The 21,647-nt window shown below is 37.3% G+C and overlaps 1 protein-coding gene across 6 annotated transcripts in view; it reads left to right on the top strand.

The window, feature by feature from the left end:
* LRRC36 (leucine rich repeat containing 36) overlaps positions 1–21,647 on the top strand; it is a 53,597-nt gene that overhangs the window by 6,021 nt on the left and 25,929 nt on the right. For 5 of the 6 annotated variants that reach the window (XM_082368946.1, XM_082368949.1, XM_082368948.1 and 2 more), the window contains exons 1-2: positions 9,918–10,649; positions 13,228–13,310. In XM_082368946.1, coding sequence (XP_082225072.1) covers positions 10,525–10,649; positions 13,228–13,310 — 208 coding nt within the window. In that variant the 5' untranslated portion in view covers positions 9,918–10,524. Of the gene's footprint in view, positions 1–6,531; positions 6,660–9,567; positions 9,761–9,917; positions 10,650–13,227; positions 13,311–21,647 lie in introns of those variants that run through there. The other variant, XM_082368950.1, reaches the window with a different exon arrangement.

Below are 21,647 nucleotides of genomic sequence, written 5' to 3'. Positions count from 1 at the left end.
CTGACCTTTTTCCTGTTGCCTTTTTCAGAATGTCATATAGTTGTAATCATACAGTATATAACCCCTGGCAACCACTGATTCTTTAAAAAAATTTTTTAAATCTTTTAGTTGAGATATAATTGACATATAACATTAACTTAGTTTCAGGCGTACAGTATAATGGTTTGAGGTTTATATACATTGCAAAATGATCACTGCAATAAGTCTAGGTAACATTTGTCATCTTACATAGTAACAAAATTTTTTTCTTGCAATGACAACTTTTGAGATCTACTCTTAGCAACATTCAAATATGTAATACAGTGTTAGTAACTAGTCATCATACTGTACATCACTGATCTTTTTAGTGTTGCCTTTTTCAGAATGTTATACAGTTGGAATTATATGTGTATAACCTTTTCAAACTGACTTCTTTCATTTAGTAATGTGTATTTAAGGCTGCTCCATGTCGTTCCACGGCTTGATCCATAGCTCATTTTATTGCTGAGTAATATTCCACTATGTAAATGTACCATAGTTTGTTTATCCATTTACTTATTGAAGGACATCTTGGTTGCTTCTAAGTTGTGGCAATTATGGATAAAGCTGCCATAAACATTCACATACAGGTTTCTGTGTGGACATAAACTTTCAACTCACTTGAGCATAATTGCTAGGTCTTATGGTAAAAGCCATGTTTAGCTTTGTAGGAAACTGCCAAACTATCTTCCAAAGTGGAAGATACCTTTGCATTCCACTAACAGTGAATGAGAGTTCCTGTTGCCCCCATGCTATGGTCTGAATATTTGTGTCCTCCCCTCCCAATTCATACGTTGAAATTCTAATGCCTAATGTGATGGTACTAAGCGGTAGAGCCTCTGGGAGGTGATTAGGTCATGAACGCCCTCATAAAAGAGATTAATGACCTTATAAAAGAGACCAGAAAATTCCCTTGCCCCCTTCCACCATGTGAGGACACATTGAGAAGTAGGTAGTCTGCAACCTGGAAGAAGGCTTGCACCAGAACCTGACTATGCTGGCACCCTGATCTTGGACTTCCAGTCTCCAGAATTGTGAGAAATAAATGTTTGTTGTTTATAAGCCACCCAGGCTGTAGTATTTTGTTATAGCAACCCAAACAGACAAAGACACCCCACATCTTCACCAATATTTGGAGTTGTCAGTGTTTTGGATTTTAACCACTCTAATAAGTGTAGAGTGGTATCTTGTAATTTGCAATTTCCTAATGATTTATGATGTTGAGCATCTTTTCATATGTTTGTTTGCCATCTGTATATCTTCCTTGGTGAGGTGTCTGATCAAATCTTTCGACTAATTTTTTTTAAAAATAGTAATACATTTTTTATTTTCTTTTTGGTCTTCGTTGCTGCGTTTGGGCTTTCTCTAGTTGTGGCGAGCGGGGGCTACTCTTCGTTGCGGTGCACGGGCTTCTCATTGCGGTGGGTTCTCTTGTGCGGAGCATGGGCTCTAGGCACATGGACTTCAGTAGTTGTGGCGCATGGGCTTAGCTGCTCCCTGGCATGTGGGATCTTCCCGGACCAGGGCTTGAACCCGTGTCCCCTGCATTGGCAGGCGGATTCTTAACCACTGCGCCAGCAGGGAAGTCCTTGACTAAATTTTTATTATTTTTTAAAATTATTTATTTTGTTTTTGGCTGTGTTGGGTCTTCATTGCTGTGCACGGTCTTTCTCTAGTTGTGGAGAGCGGGAGCTACTCTTCATTGCCGTGCACAGGCTTCTTATTGTAGTGGTTTCTCTTGTTGTGGAGCACAGGCTCTAGGCACGCGAGCTTCAGTAGTTGTGGCACTTGGGCTCAGTAGTTGTGGCTCGCAGGCTCTAGAGCACAGGCTCAGTAGTTGTGGCGCACGGGCTTAGTTGCTCTGTGGCATGTGGAATCTTCTGGACCAGGCTCGAACTCATGTCCCCTGCATTGGCAGGAGGATTCTTAACCACTGCGCCACCAGTGAAGTCCTTGACTAAATTTTTAATTGGGTTTTCTTATTTTTGAGCTTTAAGAGTTCTCTGTATATTTTGGATACTAGTCTTTTTTCAGATTTGTGTTTTGCATATATTTTTTCCCACTCTGTGTCTTGTCTTTTCAGTCTCTTAACAGTTTCCCAGTGTCTTTTGCAGAGCAGAAGTTTTAAGTTTTAGTAAGTCCCACTTCTCAAGTTTTTCTTTCATGGGTCATGCTTTTAGTGTTTTATTAAAAATTTATTGCCAGGACTTCCGTGGCAGTCCAGTGGTTAAGACTCTGTGCTCCCAATGCAGGGGGGGGCATGGGTTTGATCCCTGGTCGGGGAACTAAGATCCTGCATGCTGCGCAGCACGGCCAAAACATAATAATAATAAAAAATAAAAATTTACTGCCAAACCCAAAGTCACCTGGATTTTCTCCTTTGTTATCTTTGAGAAGTCTTACAGTTTTGTGTTTTACATTTAGATCCATTTTGAATTAATTTTTATGAAAGTTATAAGGTCTGTATCTAGATTTCTTTTATTTTCTTTTTGTATGTGGATGTCCAGTTGTTCTAGCACCATTTGTTGAAGGGCTATCCTTTTTCCACTGAATTGACTTTGTCAAAGAGCAGTGGACTATACTTGTGTAGGTCTATTTCTGGGCTCTCTATTCTATCTGTTGATCCTTTTTTCTCTTCCAACACCACACTGTCTTGATTATTATAGTTCTAAAGTAAGATTTGAAGTCCAGTAGTATTAGTCCTCTGACTTTGTTTTTCTTCTTCAATGTTGTGTTGGCTCTTCTGGGTCTTTTGCCTTTTACATATAAACTTTAGAATCAGTTTGTTGATATCTACAAAATAACTTGCTGGGACATCATTCCTTTTTATGGGCTGAGTAATATTTTGTTGTATGGATATATACCACATTTTGTTTATCCATTCATCTATTGGTGGCCATTTGAGTTGTTTCTACCATTTGACTATTTTGAATAAAGCTGCTATGAACATGGATGTAGACATATCTGTTAGAGTCCTTGATTTCAATTTTTTTGAATACACATTCAGAAATGGAATTGTTCTACTGTTTATTTGGTTTTTGGATTTTGGGTTTTTTTGCTCTGATCTTCATTTCTGAAATGACCTTTCATTTTATTTTTATTATTTCTTGAATTCTGTCTTCTCCATTTTCAAATCTTCCTTATCTTTCCAGTAATCTTTCTGAATTTTTCTAATTCTAATTTACATTTTTCAGCAATCCTCAAACTTTTGGGTATCAGGATTCCATTACACTCGTAAATATTATTTAGAACTTCAAAGAGTTTTTATTAATGTGGATTATATCTACTTATATTTACCATATTTGAAATTGAAACAGAAAATTTAAAAATATTTATTTAATTCATTAAAAGGTAACATAACATACCCGTTACGTGTTAATGTATATAATGTTTTTTTAATGTCTTAATTGAAGACATCCAGATTCTCATATCTTCTTCTGTGTTAAATATGTTATGATATGTTGTTTTTGTTGAAATATAGATATATTTCATATATATATACACACAGTCATACAGATATATAGTTGGAAAAGGTGGGAGTATTTAAATAGCCTTTTCAGTGAATTTTCTTCTCTGATATGACATGAAAACTGAGCAAATGGTAGTTTCTCAAAGTTTAGTTGTATGTGGAATCTGAAACCATATCAATGAACTTTTTGTACTCTGTTACATTAAAATCCATTGGTAATCTTGCATTTATTTATTTTTATTTTTAATTTTTTTAATTTTTGGCTGCGTCGGGTCTTAGTTGCAGCACATGGGATCTTTCCTTGTGGCGCACAGGCTTCTCTCTAGTTGCGATGCACAGGCTGCAGAGCGTTTGGCCCCTTAGTTTGCAGTACACGGGCTCTCTAGTTGAGGCACACGTGCTCAGTAGTTGTGGCGAGGGCTTAGTTGCCCCGTGGCACGTGGGATCCTAGTTCCCCGACCAGGTATCGAACCCGCGTCCCCTGAATTGGAAGGTGGACTCTTAATCACTGGACCACCAGGGAATTCCCCAGGTAATTTTGCATTTAAACGGATCTTTTACCCATGTATGATTTTGTAATAACATCAGGCATCCGTCATTTGAAAAATATTAACTCACTGAGTTATGTCTGTCTTCCAAATACTGACAAATTTCATTTTGTAACATTAAAAAATCATGTTTGTTAGTATCATCACAAATCTCATCAGAGAGATCTTTAGGTTTTGGAATCTATCAAGTTCATGGTGGCAAATACAAGTTTATCAAAATTCTAATTTCAGCTTGGAAGTTCATATGTTATAATTGACAACAGTTGCTGTCACTTGTCTTCCTGAGGTGACAGCCTCACTTTCTTTATTTTCAAGGAAATGTCTGCCAACTATTCAAGTCTGAATAACCATAGTATGTCAGATTTTTCAGGTAAAAATGGTGTTCTAAAAAAAAAAGGGGGGGGGTTAGTTAAGCTGGCATCTCAAAATCCACACAAGTGTTTTCCCTCAAGGCATCCACCATACTTCAGTATTAAGCAGAAGTACTTCATGCGTACTTCCCGTTTAGTCACACAATATAAAAAAGACGTACTCAAGCGTCAAGATTTACTAAAATTAACCCTTTTTATTGCTTTTTCGAGGGCATTCTTAAGAGAAAGTGGCTTTTTTTTTTAACTGCAAGCATACAATGGTGACGAATACAATGACTAAGAATGAAGTTTGATGCCACTGCCTTGACTCATCCTAAGGCCTCAGTAGTTTTTGCCTTTACACAGTACGTGCAAATATCAACACAGCAAAAAGAGCTATTAATGTTCTAATATTATTATGAAAATAATTTTTTAAAATAGTTTTGAGTTTGTGGACCCCTGTACATGTCTCAGGGACCTCCAGGGGTGTAGGTACCATGTTTTGAGAACTGTTACATTTTGTTATGACATCTTTTAGCTTTTGAAATTTGTTTTGAAATACTAAGTTAAAATTTTCATTTATTTTGTGGATGTATCTTTTTGGAGTGCTTTCATTCTTTAAGGATGCTATTCTGCTCTTTTTTCTTTTTTGTTTTAATAACCTCATATAAAATTTAACTGTAAACCTTTTCTGTCTCTTTGTTAAAGTGCATTACGTTTTCTATACTTTTAGATGGGAAGAGTGGGCCAGAATAGCTTTTCTAGTTTCAAGGTTTTGGAGCTCCCTCTTCTGTTGTGTTCACAAAGTACTAAAAACAGGGCTTTAAGCTTCCGGAGAACTGCCATCTCTGCTTCCCTCCCTGACTTGTATCTGGACCTTCTCTTTCTTTTGAACCTATTGTCTCTATCCCTTTCAATGTGGATTCTACTCCCACTGATTTCTCTCAGGGATGAGTCTTGCCTTGAAAGGGATCTTCAGTTTCATACTTTTTACAGTTTATAGGTCCTAGACTGCTCCAGTCTGCTCCAGCACCTTAAGAGCTTATTTCAATGCAATCCCCTGGCAGTCACCAGCAAATGGGATTCTGCAGACACTCCTTCCAGTTTTGGTTGCTGTTCTCATTTTGGCCCACCACACTTGCCAGTGAGCTCCTATTGGCAGTTTTGAGATTCTCCTCTTTTCAGTGCTGTTAGAAGTCTAGTTGACATATATGTATGTATGTACATATGTATGTGTATATATATATATAGTATATATACACATATACCCACATATGTACATATACACACACATATATATTCTTTAAAACACAGTCACACACACACAGACACAGAGTCATACTTTTCCCTCACTTAATGTCTTGGAGATCTTTCCATATGAGCATCTACAAATCTACCTCATTCTTTTTAATGACTGCATAACAATAATTAACATATATATAGCACCACGTGTCAGGCACTATTCTAAGTTTTGTATACACACACATATATATGTATATATCTTTATATACACACATATATATATTCATTTAATCCCTACAACATCTTGTGAGGTAAGTACTGTTATTATCTCCATTTTACAGATAAGGAAACCGATGCACAGAGAAGTTAAGTGACTTGTACAAGGTCACAGATCTAGTACATTGTCCATTGTATCAATGAACTGCTGCTTAAGCCATCTAGTTCTACTCTTCTCCTGATGGGCTCTTTAACAATTTTCTTTTTCTCCTTTTCCTCTCTCCCTCCCTCCCTCCCTTCCTTCCTTCCTTCCTCCTAAAACTTTCCTGTGATTGACATCCTTTTGGTCTACGTTATATATCCTGGCAAAATGTTGTGAGTATTATCTATAGGGCTGAATCCTCGCAGTGGGATTGCTGAATTTGTTTGTTTGTTTTGAGAACTTTTGGAGACTTTTACTACATCCTTCAGGGTAATTAGAGAACTCAAGGGTTCTGTAAAACCAAGGCTTGGCGTCACTGCATAAGACCATATTGATGCTTTTAAAAGGATGATCTGATCTTCTTATGAGCCTTGAATGTAGGCTCTTTCACAGATGAGATACGGGAGGAAGGAAGGCCTGTTTTCAGTGACTCTGCTCTTTATCCAAGCAGAGATCATAATATATCTACTGATGATCTCTTTTCAGAACTGGTGGAGTCTCTTTCATTGCAGGGATCTTACGCTGGAAAAATCCATTCCATTGGTGATGCCTTCAGAAATTTTAAAAGTCTCCGATCCTTAGATTTATCAAGAAATTTGATCACTAGCCTGAAGGTAAGTTCTGTATTCTATGACCAGTCTGTTTATTTTTTTGATGAGAAGAAATAAAAGATAGATATATCAGCCTGGGGAATATAGCATCTTCCTTTTAAATGTTTCCAAACTAAATTTTACTATTCACTGTAAAATTATTTTATGTTTGACATTTTTTTATTATAAAATATTGGGAAAAAATTCCTTTTATACTGAGAGAAAACTATATTAAACTATCACTGCCTAGGGCAATAGTACAATTTTTTTTTTTAATTTTTAAAAAAAATTTATTTATTTATTTATTTATTTATGGCTGTGTTGGGTCAATAGTACAATTTTTAATGTGTGTTAAAAAATTATGAGGAGCACTGTTAAAAGTACAGATTCTTGGGAATTCCCTGGTGGTCCAGTAATTAGGACTCTGTGCTTTCACTGCTGAGGGCGTGGGTTCAATCCCTGGTCAGGGAACTAGGATTCTACAAGCCATGCGGCATGGCCAAAAAAAAAAATAATAATAATCAATAAATATATAATAATAATAATAATAAGAGTACAGAGTCTTAGTCCCTATTCCGAGAGAGACTCTAAGTTAATAAATCTGTGGTGGGTCCAGGACATTCCCAGGGGATTCTGATGATGTTGGTGCGTGGCCTAAGTTGCTACTGTGAGTTTTTTCTAGGAGGGGGAGGAAATGACGGTCTTGAAAACAAAAATTTCCAGGCCAGGAGATGGTGGAGCAGAGGGCAGTTTAGGAAAGTAGGTGGGAGCATGCTTAAGCAGAAAGTGTGAGGATTAGCAAACACACAGAAAGAGCTCTACAAATATAAACACCCACACACACAGAGATGGAAGTTTTATTTTCTTTGCATAGACCCCCAAATGGTATTTCTTCCACTGTTCCCTTTTTGCCCAGCTATGGGGCTGTTTTGATAAAGCCCTTCTGTGCAAGACTGAAGGTGAAAGACTTACAGATTCTATCCAGGATTGGTTAATGATCTGGATTATTCCTCCAGTTTTGCATTTCTTAGGGGAAACTTGTTCAACAACACAAACTAGACCCAATCTCAAGGTCTAAAACTAAGGGCCCCGAAAGAAGAAATCCAAGCTAGATCAAATTTCCAACTAGGATTCTAAAAGCAGAAATTCCAAGTTGAACTAGGTCTTTAGACTCTTTGATAACAGCCCTTTGTATTTGGCCCACAAATTTCAGAAAGTATTAGTACAGAGTTATTTAGGTCTCCTCTTCTCATATGTATTTTTATCTGATTGTTCTTTTCAGACTAAAAAAAACTGAGTGAACATTGCTGTCATTTACTTTTGTACTCTCTTTTGTTCCATTTCTGTAAATTGGCTGAAAACTGTTGTGAAGATTAATCAAATTAGCACGTGTAATCAAATATTACATATATAAGACTCCTGTAGTGTTTGGCATATAGGAAGCACTTAATAAATGTTAGTTTTACAAATTTTTTTACATCTATGATTTATCTGCATGTATTCATCTCTAGCAGCTCTGAATCATTTTGCTTAATTTTCCCAAGGGAGAAATGTTTTGTGTTTAGTTCTAGTGTAGCGTTGGGGAATACATGAATTTATGCCAACTGGGAAACATGAGAGGAGGATAAGAATTGTTCCCCTGACTTTTACAATGAGACATTAAAAGATTACTTGAGCTGGGACATCAGACACATTTAAAGACAGTCCTAATGGTGTACTGCCCTGAGAGTGAGGCCAAAAGCACTGATAAATATTCCCAACCATTGACCCTTTCACAATGTAGAAGTTAGTGGAACTGAAAAAAGCCAGAAAGAAATGCATCCAACTGTAAACAGTGTTCTATTCAGAAATGTTTTGAATATATCTTTGAGTTTTCTAAACTTCCTGCAATTATAAAAAGGTTAATTTTAAATGAGAGGAGAATAAAAACATTATTTTATAAATACATGATGGAAAATAATTTTACCTTTCTGAAATAACTCTCAATGACAGAGTTCCTTTTATGGTAACCATTTTTACTACTAACAGTATGTGATTATACATATATGTACATGTTTTGAAATATTGTCCTGAAATTTAGTGTTGGGCACAAGCACCTAACTAGCCAAATACATGAAAATTAAACAATTATTTTCGATAGTAGGTTTTAGCAAAGGAGAAAAATTGTGGCTTTTCCTCTCCAGTGTCCCAGTTCTGATTGTACTGTTGCTAGAGAAGTGGGGGGAGGGGGCGGGGTTGCTAAGTCCACAGAAATAGAACAGAAGAAGGCAGAGCATTTCTACCAAGGAAAACTGACTGATTGGAGGTTGGGGAGCTTGTGGGGTGGCAGTAACTCTGAAGGGGGAAACAAGGACAAAAGGGGCTCCAGACTGGTCCAGGAGGGAAGACTTGGAGATCGCATTGTTTTGTTTTGCCATATAGTCCATTCACCCTAAAAGTTAGGTCTTGAGATATAAGAACATATACACACTTAATTTTTTTCCCTGCCTTTCTCCCCAGAACCATCTCTCTTTTGCCTCCCTCCCTCCCTCTTTTAAATTGAGGTGCTCCTGGGGTCAGGAGAGTGGTTATAGCAAGGGTGAGAGAAGTGCAAAAGTGACTTGGCTTGGCTACCACTGAGAAGGATTGGATTGGGAGAGTGATGGGGGGCAACAGAAGTAGAGAGCTGACCGCAGATATTTGGATGTCAGAGCTTATAAAGGAGGAAATGTATGATATCTATGAATTATTTAATGTATAGCACATCCAGTACCCATGGGCTGCAGCATTCTTATTCTCAGGCAACTAAATGGGAATTTCAACCCTGCCTTTCTCATAGGTGTCTCAGGTAACTGTTTAAGGATGGAAAGTAATAGTTGTATTTCCATCTTTATCTGTGAGATTCCTAGTGCTTCCCAATGTGCAGTTTCACAATGTAGTCTTTTCCTTGCAGGGCATCCAGTATTTATGTTCACTCCAAGACCTGAATTTATATTATAACAACATTCCTTCATTAGTGGAGGTGTCCCGCCTACAGCCTTTACCCTTCCTCAAAGAACTAGATTTGAGACTCAATCCTGTTGTCAGGAAAGATACAGATTATAGGCTCTTTGCTGTGTACATGCTACAAACTCTGGAGAAACTGGGTGAGACCCTCCTCCCCTGTTCTTTGCCCCAGAATCTTACTTTAAACCAGCTGCCTCCTAACCTTTTAGATGTTGGCCCAGAGTGTGCACTGGCAGGATATATTTGTTTATTAGTCAATATTTATGTAACTCTTTTGTTTTGGCAGGATGTATGACGAGTCCTTTTATTGTTTATTGAATGACAATCTACGATTTTATCAGTTACTTCCAGCTTTAGTTTTCTTCAGTTGATGGTTTCACCACCACTTCCTCCCCAACAAAAAGTTTCCAGGTTGAGATTTATTTTTCCAGGTGCCCCAACTTTGTAACTGAATTAGCAACAGAAAACGAATACAACAACTCTTTGGGGCTTAGTTGTCAAGGAACAATAAATATTCCTTTAAATGAGTTAGTCTGTATTTCTTTATAATTTTATTGTTGAGTATACATTTCTTGTTGATATAAACTTCTATGTTACATACCCCTGGGAAAGTTATTATAGAGGAACTAAGAAAAGTCTTTCAGAAATGGTATAACTTTCAGCCTTAAGATTAGGCCATTTGGATTGTTTGCTGACCAAGCTGTACTTTGCTGCAGAGGTAGTTACACTTACGTGGCAGTTGTTGCTATGGTGTCCCTGTAGTCTCCCTGAGTTACTAGTGCTCCAGTGACAACATAATAGCATTATTCTGTGACCCATCTCTAACAAAAGATGAGACTGATCTTTAGTTTTTACTCTGTGAATATGCTTTTCTGACCCATTACTGTTTACTCCAAAAAGAAACATGCTCAGACCACGGTTTTTGCCTCTAGATGACCGAGCCGTACGAGAAAGTGAGAGAAAGGCTGCCAAGCTGCATTTTAGTCAGTTGGGTAACAATGAAAATTTTCTTTTAGAGGTGGAAAAAAGGTAAGAAGATTTTTTACAAAAATTTTTTTTAGTTTGGTTCTGGACAGAGAATAGTGAATTCCTGCTTAACTTTCTTCATTTTGCAGCAGAAATCTCTACAAGTTGTAAGAATCCTCAGATCAGAAATGAAAGTATCTATGCAACATTTTGAGATTTGTCTGGGGTGAGAATCTGGCCCTCAGTGGTACATTTCTGCTTTCTTGAACTATTGGGTCTTCTTTGGATAAAATCGTTGTACATTCTCTAAAGTTGTTGTTCAAAGTTTATAGATAGGGATATTATGGGATTACTTATCATCCCCATAAATGTATACCAACCCTTTCTTGGTAGAGTTATAAATCAGTACATGGTCTTTTCCCATTGAATTAGGAGGATTACGTTACCATGGGCAGGGTCGTTAGAGATAAATTTGTTAAAGAATGATAAGGGAAGCATTTCTGTACAAAACCAAAAGTAAATGGACCTTTAAGCTCTAAAGTATCTGAATGGTAGATTTTTTTCTATTTCTTATTACCAAAATTCTATCAAAGTAAGGTACCATATCTTCTACCCCAAAACTCATGCTTTTAAAAAAAAGTTGCTTTATTATTTTTGAAAAATAGAAGTTTATTATAAACAATTTAAATAATACAGAAGTACAGGGAAAAAAAGTCAAAATCACCCCATATTTTGCTACCGAGTTAACTACTAGTAATGTTTGGTATACATCCTTCCAGACATCTGTGTACCTATATACACATGTAGATGTATCTATTAGTACTTTTTTCTGATGGTAAAAGTAATGTGGGTTTACTGTTGAGAATATGGAAAGTAGAGAAAAAAACAAGGAATAAGCCACTCATAATCCCACTACCCAGAAATAAATACTAATTATATTATGGTAAATATCCTCTTAGTCTTAGGTATATGTATGTGTGTGTGTGTGTGTGTGTGTGTGTGTGTGTGTGTTTTGTGTGTGCATGTTTATATATTATAACAATATATAACATTATATATTATATAATCAATATGTAAATATAAAATAATAAATATATTACATTTATTTTATAGTAATTTTCTTCCTATACATACCATTTTTAATTTGATAAAATATGAAAATATCCACACAACATTAAATATTCTTCCCCAGAATGTTTTTTATTTGTTTACTTCTTTATTGTCTTTCCCCTCCACTAGACCATAGCTCCATGAGAACAAAGACCTTGCTTGTCTTGTTTACTGCAGTATCCCTAGTGCCTAGAACAATGTCTGGCCCGTATAAGGTGCTAAGGAGTAATTTGTTGAATGATGAATGAATGAAGTCAGTGCCTGCTGGCCTGGGATCTTGCTCTTTTCCACTGACGTTGCCTGTCTCTGCTCTGATCCATTATATATTTTATAATGTAATCCTCAGAGAGCAGCCTTAGTTCCCTATTTTTTTAAGCTCCCTTTTTTTTTTTTTAAACGTCTTTATTGGAGTATAATTGCTTTACAATGGTGTGTTAGTTTCTGCTTTGTAACAAAGTGAATCAGTTATACATATACATATGTTCCCATATTTCTTCCCTCTTGCATCTCCCTCCCTCCCACCCTCCCTATCCCACCCCTCTAGGTGGTCACAAAGCACCGAAGCTCCCTTTTTTTTAAAGTCAAGTTTATTGAGGTTAATTTACACAGACTAAAATTCACCCTGCGGTAGAAAGAAATGGAATATGTCTTAAAAATTATTTGTGCATGTACTTTGTAAATTAATTCCTATTTTATATGCATTGGGGTACCTTGTTTACTATAGAAATCCAAAGATGAGTTAATGTATAACTGAATAAACTTACTAGTGAGGCAAATAATTTTCACCACTATATTTCTGTTTAGTTACCTTATAGTGACTGCAAAAACAGAGGTAAAATGTTGCTCAAGTGCCCGGTATTAACATTAATACTTTATAAGCTCTCCAACCTTGGGTGGAGGTTTTTTTTTTAAAACCTTTCTGAGTCCCAGGTCCCCCAACCTATAAAATGGTGATAATAGATTAATAGGAGAGCTTTTATGATTAAATGAAATGGTGGGTGTAAAGTGCCTGGCTTATAGTCTAGGCTGTCTGTACTTACTGTATTTCCCAATCTGTACTTCCCAATCTTACTATACTGCATCAACCAAGTGCAAACACTTGCCTTTCTTGTCTCTTTTTCAAACTAATAGCTATAGTTGTCTCCATTATAATTCTTGGTAGAAGAACGTTCTTTTCTGTGTCCTATGAGTTTTTTAATACAAAAGAAAATATTATTATTTTATAATATGAAATACTATTCCCTCAATCACCCAGACCTAAGTTTGTGTCAAGAAAACAGAGTAAGTTCTGAACTTTCTGGCTTTCATGCTTTAAAAGCTGAACTATAGTGTCTTTCTCTCTCATTATTCCCAATGAAAATATGACTTTTTAAAAAATAGCTTTAACTGAAATATTTGTGAAAATAATATGTTCTAGAGCATTTGAAAAAAAAAAATCTGATCACCCTGAAATAATGTTTTCTAAATAGCCTTTACTGGTGCTCTCAGAAACTTCTTTTGAGTTTTAAATAAATTATTCGATCTTCTCTAGGGAGAAGACAGTGAAAAACTGTGTAGCAAATGAGAGCACTGCATCAAAAGTCAGCACTGATGTTGATAACAGGATTGAAACTGGTAAGTTTTTCCTTTCTGATCACAAAACGATTAAAACATTAGTTGTTTCTGTTTTCATGGCCAATCTTGAGTAGGATGAAGACAAAATAGTTGAGAAATAACACACATTTGAAGAAAGCACAAGATTTACTGGCTTGTATTTTTCCTCTTTTCTTTCACTGCCAGAAGGGCCCTATTTACTGAGCAGGCCTAAGCCAAAACCCATCAAAGTGCACAAGCTGTACTCAGAGAGTTCAATTTCACTTACATCACTTTATATCATTAGGACATCCTAAAAATTGCATTGCCGATCTCCACAGGATTCATTAACCAGAGACTCAGGACTCATCTGCATCAATGCAGCTCACACCCTTAGCCTTCTGGGCTTCTCCACCTTGAACCTTTGCAGCTACAGAATCTCTTGTGTTTGTGCTATATTCTTGGGGATTGTTGCCCGTACACACTATTGGTAATCCAATGTAAATAAAGTGGTTATGCCACATTAATGGTCATGCCACAGGCTAGGAGAAAGCTTTCCACTGGAGAAATTGCATTCAGTGTGCCCTTATAGATTAATTTGGTACTCATCAGATGACCTTTTAATTGAGAAAACTTTCTTTTGTATCAAGGTCTCTGTCCCTTTGAAGGGTCTATTGAATTATATACAAACTCTAAAAATTAATCCTTAAAATCTCAACAATAACTAATAGATTGACTATGTAGCTTAGACATTAAGGGTTTTCAGTTTGTAACATACAGTATTTTATTTCCTGACTTCTTATCTATCCATGTAGACTTTAATTGACAAGTTATTTTCACAGTATTTCATGGTAAAATAAACCATAGTGAGGTATGATTTTTATTTTCCTTTCTTGGAAGTCTCAGCACATGTAAGTCATGGACCATGGATTGCTCTACTTCCTCTTAAATAACATTTTTTATATTTCAAAATTGATGAAATTCTATTGTAATAATTTTGGAAAATACTGAAAAGCATGAAGAACAATATTTTAATCACTCAGAACCCTGTCCCGGGCTTCCCTGGTGGCGCAGTGGTTGAGAATCTGCCTGTTAATGCAGGGGACACGGGTTCGAGCCCTGGTCTGGGAAGATCCCACATGCCACGGAGCAGCTGGGCCCGTGAGCCACAACTACTGAGCCTGCGCGTCTGGAGCCTGTGCCCCGCAACGGGAGGGGCCGCGATAGTGAAAGGCCCGCGCACCGCGATGAAGAGTGGCCCCCGCTTGCCGCAACTAGAGGAAGCCCTCGCACGAACCGAAGACCCAACACAGCCAAAAATAAATAATAAATAAATAAATAAAGTAGCTATAAAATTTAAAAAAAAAAAAAAGAACCCTGTCCCCTAAAGAGAATCCCAGTTAATTTGGTATATAGCTTTCCTGGTTTTTTTCTAGGTACAAGCATTTATATATCCATTTCCAGAAAGACAAAGATACACTAAAGCATAATTTGACTGCCTTTTTTTGTATGAGCTGAGTTAAACTTCATTTATATCATATTACATCATTAGCACACACAGAGTCACTCCATGAATTAAAACGTTTTAAAGTGCACGGTCTTTACTGAGAACAAACTGCTTTACTAGACACAGGGCCCATTTCTAAAGGTTCTTGGAAGCTCCAGCTGTTGCTGGAATTTTTTTTAATGTAAAATTTATTTTGCCATGTTGAAACGTTAAAGAGCTTTGCTTTCCCCTGAAAATTATGTTTGTGCTAGATCCCTGGGGAGTGTTGCCTGTAAGCACTGTTGGTAATCCAATATGACTAAAGTAGTTATACCACGTTAATGGTCGTGCCACAGGCTAGGAGAAAACTTTCTGTAAAATATTTCCCACTAGCTCAATTGTTCAAAACAGTGCTTTCTACCAATCATTTAGGATGGCAGGGAAACTCACTGTCATGGATCCTCATCCTAGTCTCCTAACCACATAAGCTTTGACTCTTTCAAAGTTCCCTCTCTCTTTTCCCATACCCCTAAAATAAGCATACCTAGGCTATGCCTTCAGACTCTCTTCTTTCTCTACTCTTTGCCCTATTGATCTCATCTATTTCCACAGCTTGCTTTATTTCCTCCCTGTAGATGACTCTTAAATATGTTGGTCTAGCTTTGACAACTTGTACCAGTTTCTCTGCACCAGTACCCCATTTCTGTTGACCAACTATTAATATACACTTGGAATCACCACTGAATAATTTTCCAGCCCCTCAAGCTAAACATGTTTAAAAACCAAATGAACCCCTTTCCTCCAGCCCTAAACAGCTCTTAGAGTTTCATTAGTGTTACCACCACTTGCCCATTACTGAGGCTCAGAACCAGAGCAGGGTTTGATGCTGCCCCTCCCCTAAAGTCCAGCTGAATGTTCATACCTTAGACTATGATTCACAATTAACAAGCCTTCTTTTCCCTTTCCTAATAGTCTCTTAACAGGCATGCCTATCATTTACTGAGTATAGACTCTGGGCCAGGCCCTGTGTATTATCTCATTTAATCCTCACAACAATCTTGAAGGTGGTTATAATTATCCTTGTTTTACACATGAGGAAACTGAGGCCCAAAGAGGTGAAATAACTTGCTCTAATTATACAGTAAGTGGTAGAGCTGGGATGCAAACTCTAGTCCATCTGTCATCAAAGTCTTCTTAAACATTACACCATGCTGCCTCCCAGTCTCTTCTTTCATTCTCTTAAAACTCAGCTGTGATTATTATACTTGCCTGCTCAAAAACTTGCATGACTCCCACTCATCTACTGAATTAAGAGTCCTTAATCTGACCCACAGGGCTTCTCTAAACGGTGGCTGCAGGTTATCTCTTCAACCTACCCTGAAACCTTATCTCCTGTTTCTCAACTACAATATCCAATGCTTCAATCAAACCAAACCACTCCCTCCTCCTCACATAGTTCTTCCTTTTTCTCTCTTCTGCCCCTGAACTAATGCTGTCCCTTCTGCTTGGAATGCTTGAATCAAAATCCTGATCTTTCTTTATGACCCAACTCAAAGTCCATTCTTTTTAGTGAAATTTTTTGATTCCTCGACCAAAATTTTTTCCTTTTTTTGTAAACTCACATAATTTATCTTCTAGAACATATATTCTGGAAATAGAAAATGCAGCCATTCCCTGAATCACTTGCAACATAATTAGGATAATGAGACAAACATGAAAGAGCTAAGTAACACAATTTCAGGCAATGCATATGAAAACGTCAAATGAATGATACAGATCAGTATTCCTCAAACTCAGGGTTGTGGACTCCTAGTCCAGGGATATATCTTAGAGGTCCATAGGCAGTGTGAGACCCTTTAATTTTGTGCTTTTGTTTGATGCAGTTTTGAAAAATATTTAAAAGATGTAAAAGCAAAAATACTCTTTTGCAGTATTAGTCTGCTATTTAAAAAATAGAATATTTTTTAGAACAGCTTTAGATTCACAGCAAAACTGAACAGAAGTACAGAGTTCCCATATACCTCCTGCCTCCACACATGCAAGTCCTCCCCCATTACCAACATCGGCATCAGAGTGGTGCTTTTGTTAGAACTGATGAATCTACAGTGACACATCATCACCCAAAGTCCTTAGTTTACTTTAGGGTTCATTCTTGGTGTTGTACATTCTATGGATTTGGCAAATGTATAATGACATGTATTTGCCATTTTAGTATCACACAGAATAGTTTCACTGCCCTATACTCTGTGCTCACCTAGCCATCCCTTTCTCCCCTTCTAACCCCTGGCAACCACTGATCTTTTTACCATCTCCATATTTTTTTTAATAGATTTATTTATTTTTATTTATTTTTGGCTGCGTTGGGTCTTTGTTTCTGCTCATAGGCTTTCTCTAGTTGTGGCGAGTGGGGGCTACTCTTCATTGCGGTGCGTGGGCTTCTTGTTGCGGTGGCTTCTCTTGTTGCAGAGCACGGGCTCTAGAGTGCAGGCTCAGTTAGTTGTGGCATGTTTTGTTTATCCATTTATTTGTTGATGGACACTTGGGTTGCTCCCATGTTTTAGCTATTGTGAATAATGCTGCTATGAACATGGGTATACACATATCTTTCAAGACCCTGCTTTCACTTCTTTGGGGTTTGCACCCAAAAGTGAAATTACTGGATCATATAGTAATTTTATTTTTAATTTTTTTAAGGAACTGCCATACTGTTGTCCATAGCAGCTGTACCATTTTATATTCCCACCAACAGTGTGCAAGAGTTCTGATTTCTCTACATCCTTACCATTTGTTATTTTCTGTTTTTTTTATAGTAGCCATCCTAATGGGTGTGAGGTGGTATCTTGTATTTTTAATTTGTATTTCCCTAATGATCAGTGATGTTGAGTATTTTTTTGTGTGCTATTGGCCATTTGTATATCTTCGTTTGGAGAAATGTCTATTCAGGTCCTTTGTTATTGAATCAGGTTGTTTGTTTTTTTTGTTGTTGAGTGTTAGCAGTTCTCTGTATATTCTAGCTCTTAATCCCTTATCAGATATATGATTTGCGAATATTTTCTCCCATTCTCTGGGTTGCCTTGTTACTCTGTGGATATTGTTTTTAGACGCACAAAATTTTTAATTTTTTAAAATAAATTTATTTATTTTATTTATTTTTGGCTGCGTTGGGTCTTTGTTGCTGTGTGCGGGCTTTCTCTAGTTGCTGCGAGCAGGGGCTACTCTTCGTAGCAGTGCGCGGGCTTCTCATTGCGGTGGCTTCTCTTGTTGCGGAGCACGGGCTCTAGGCACGTGGGCTTCAGTAGCTGTGGCATGTGGGCTCAGTAGTTGTGGCTCGCGGGCTCTAGAGCACAGGCTCAGCAGTTGTGGCGCACAGGCTTAGTTGCTCCGCGGCATATGGGATCTTCCTGGACCAGGGCTTGAACCCGTGTGCCCTGCATTGGCAAGCGGATTCTTAACCACTGTGCCACCAGGGAAGCCCCTTAATTTTTCATGATGTTCAATTTGTCTATTTTTTCTTTCGTTGCTTTGCTTTTGGTGTCACGTTGCCAAATCCAGTGTCATGAAGCATTTTCCCTATGTTTTCTTCTAAGAGTTTTATAGTTTAAGGTGTTACATTTAGGTCTTTGGTCCATTCTGAGTTAATTTTTGTGTATGTGTTAGGTAAGGGTCCAGCTTAATTCTTTTGCATGAGGAATGAGGGATGAGTAGCTGCTACTTTGCTAAGAACTGAAATTAAGCAAAATTAACCCTAATTTACCTTCCACATCTTCCCCCAGAAGTTGCAAGTCTTCAATAGACTCCAGAATTCCAAAATAGTTACGACAGAATTCTGCCAGTGCAGTTGTTGCCTAGGTGGGAGACAGATGCAAGATGCTTCTTACTCTGCCATCTTCCCCTGTCTCCACAGTTTTGCCTTTTCCAGAATGTCATATAGTTGGAATCGTACAGTATGTAGCCTTTTCAGATTGGCTTCATCTACTTAGTAATATGCATTGAAGTTTCCTCCGTATTTTTTCATGGCTTGGTAGCTACTTTCTTTTTAGTGCTTAATAATATTCCATTATTATTATCTGGAATATTTGTTCATCCATTCACCTACTGAAGAACATCTTGATTGTTCCCAGGTTTTGGCAATTATGAAAAAAGCTGCTATAGACATCTATTTGCAGGTGTTTGTAGGGACATAAGCTTTCAACTCCTTTGGGTAAATTCCAAGTGTTTAGTTTTATAAGAAATTGCCAAACTGTCACCCAATATAATCTGCTTTTTAAAATATCTTTTTATACACTGAGTTTCTTAAATTGAAGTTTCTCAGACTGGATTCATATTCTCAGAGTTTATGAGGATGTTGAGTTTGAGAAACACTAATGTAGATGGGCATATGCTATAGAGGCTCAGGGTGTGCTAGGAGCAAATGAGGAAAGGTTTTGTGGCAGGTAGAAGTTCATTTCTCCCTCATATAGAAATCCAGATGTTGGCAGTCTAGGGATGTTATTGGGGGTTCTAAGAGGTGAATAAAGGATATAGTGGAGGGCAACTGGCAATCTCTGACACAATGGATGTGAGAGCAATTCAGCGAATAAGTGTATATCTACTGGAAAATCCTGTGTTAGAGGCTAGGCGCATTAGGAAATGACACAACAGTGTCAGATCTTCAGATACTCCCACACCAGAGAGATTTATCATAGCTATTAGGTTACAAGACAGGCTGAGACATGAGTTCGACTGTGATAGAGATAAAGAACTATGGGGGAGAGGCACTAGCAGTTAGTACTGACTGGGGACCTGGGGAAAGACTTCACAAAAAGGAGACATTTAGGTTAGGCATTCAAATAGAATTCATTGGACATAGTTGGGCGTTCAGTGCATAGAGAAGTAGAAAAAACAGGTGTGACAGATTAGGAAATTGACTCAGCTTGTGACTGGAGCTAAGGTGCTTGACTAAAGCCAAGTTGCAAAGGGCCTCTTTACTAAACATTTTCATTTTATTCTCTTGAAAATGGGTAGCAAAGGTGTTTTAGGTGGTAAGCATGATTAAATGTGTGACTTAGAGAGATAACTCTAAATTGGAACAGTAGTCCCAATGGGAGATAGTAAGGACATGTCCTGACATAGGGCAATAATAGCAGTGTGAATGCAAATGAGGAGGTACAGATTGATAAAATCCTTGAGGATATGAAAAGAAAACTTGGAGATAAAACATTAAGTGTTTTTACCTGCAATGTTTTGCTAAGGAGTCCAAACTCCAAAGAGTTGAATTTTGAATGAAATACATATCACATATTTAAGGGGGAAAAACACAAGGTTACTTAGGCAGTCTGTTCATGGTGGGAAAAAACTATAATTTCCTTTCATTATTATCATATCTACAATGGCTACCATATATTAATATATATTATATATACTATAATATATATTATAATTTATATATACTAATAATATATGATAATATATATCATATATATTACTTCAAGAGTCGGGGATTAAGTTGTCCTCATTGGGGATAAGCAATTTAAAGAAAATGGCAAATCTTTATTTATTCTGGGTTTTTTTGTTTTGTTTTGTTTTAAATATTTATCTATTTATTTATTTGGCTGCGCTGGGTCTTAGTTGCAGCATGCAGGATCTTCATTGCCACGTGTGGGATCTTTAGTTGTGGCATGCGGACTCTTAGTTGCAGCATGGGGATCTAGTTTCCTGACCTGGGATCGAACCTGGGCCCCCTGCATTGGGAGTGTGGAGTCTTAACCACTGGATCACCAGGGAAATCCCCTTCATTTATTTTGGAGGCTAGTGCTAGACCCATTATTTCTGCTCTCAAAATTTTATCTCAGTGGAATCTAGGGTACAAGATGTTTATTAGAGATCAATATCAAAAGGAAGGGGAGGAAGGAGAGTTGAGCAGAGGGACAGCTCTAGAGCAAGGACTGCCCCTGGGCCCCATTTGGTCACTGCATATGGACTGCCTCTGGAAGGGCATGACATCAGGAGGTAGTTCTCTGTAGCTGAGACACACTCTGAAGAGTAAATCAAGTCCTCCTTGAAAGGGATCTGGGTAGTGCGTCTCTGTTTCTACCTCAGATGGGTTGCAAGGTTTTTGGCCAAATGTGTGAAGCAGGGCCTCATCCATCTAAGATTACTGGTAATTGAAGTAGCCAACTATTAGTTCTTTGCCACCAGCATCAGCATTATAAAGCCATTTCTCCGTCATTAAAAATATAAAACAATTTTCAGTGGTAAAATGATAATGAATTATGGTCCTATCACATTGGTTAAATGGGTATAAAAACCTGGGCTGGACAACAATGTCATAAATACATTTGCTTTTGGAATTAAGTGTTGGATATATTTTACATCTGAAGAAAAAGAAGAAAATAAATTGAAGTATAAGACAAGAAAAAAATTATCTCAGAATGCAAATTGTTTCTTTTTCCTGATTTTTCCTGACTGTGGTACATGACATGCTTAGTCATAATGTAGCAGAGCAAGGTGTCAGTTTATCTTTTTCAGGAGTGAGCGTATATCTTGAATATGACACCAAAAGTGTAACAACCAAAGAAAAAATAGTTGAGTCACACTTTATAAAAATTTAAAACTTTTGTGCTTCAAAGGACACTATCAAGAAAGTAAAAAAAGCTGGGGAATTCCCTGGCAGTCCAGTGGTTAGGACTTCGTGCTTCCACTGGAGGGAGCATGGGTTCCAGCCCTGGTTGGGGAACTTACAAGATCCCTCATGCCGCGCGGTGTGGCCAAAATAATAATAATAATAATTAATTAATTAAAAAAACAAAGAAAGTAAAAAAGCAACCCACAGAATGGGAGACAATATTTGCAAATCATATATCTGACAAGGGTCTAGTATCCATTCTATACAAAAAAACTCTTACAAATCAATA

The sequence above is a fragment of the Balaenoptera borealis genome (genome assembly GCF_965194805.1).
Source record: "Balaenoptera borealis genome assembly, chromosome: 19".
Classification (NCBI taxonomy): domain Eukaryota; kingdom Metazoa; phylum Chordata; class Mammalia; order Artiodactyla; family Balaenopteridae; genus Balaenoptera; species Balaenoptera borealis.
Note: the sequence above shows the minus strand (reverse complement) of the source record. Positions and strands in the feature narration are given on the sequence as shown.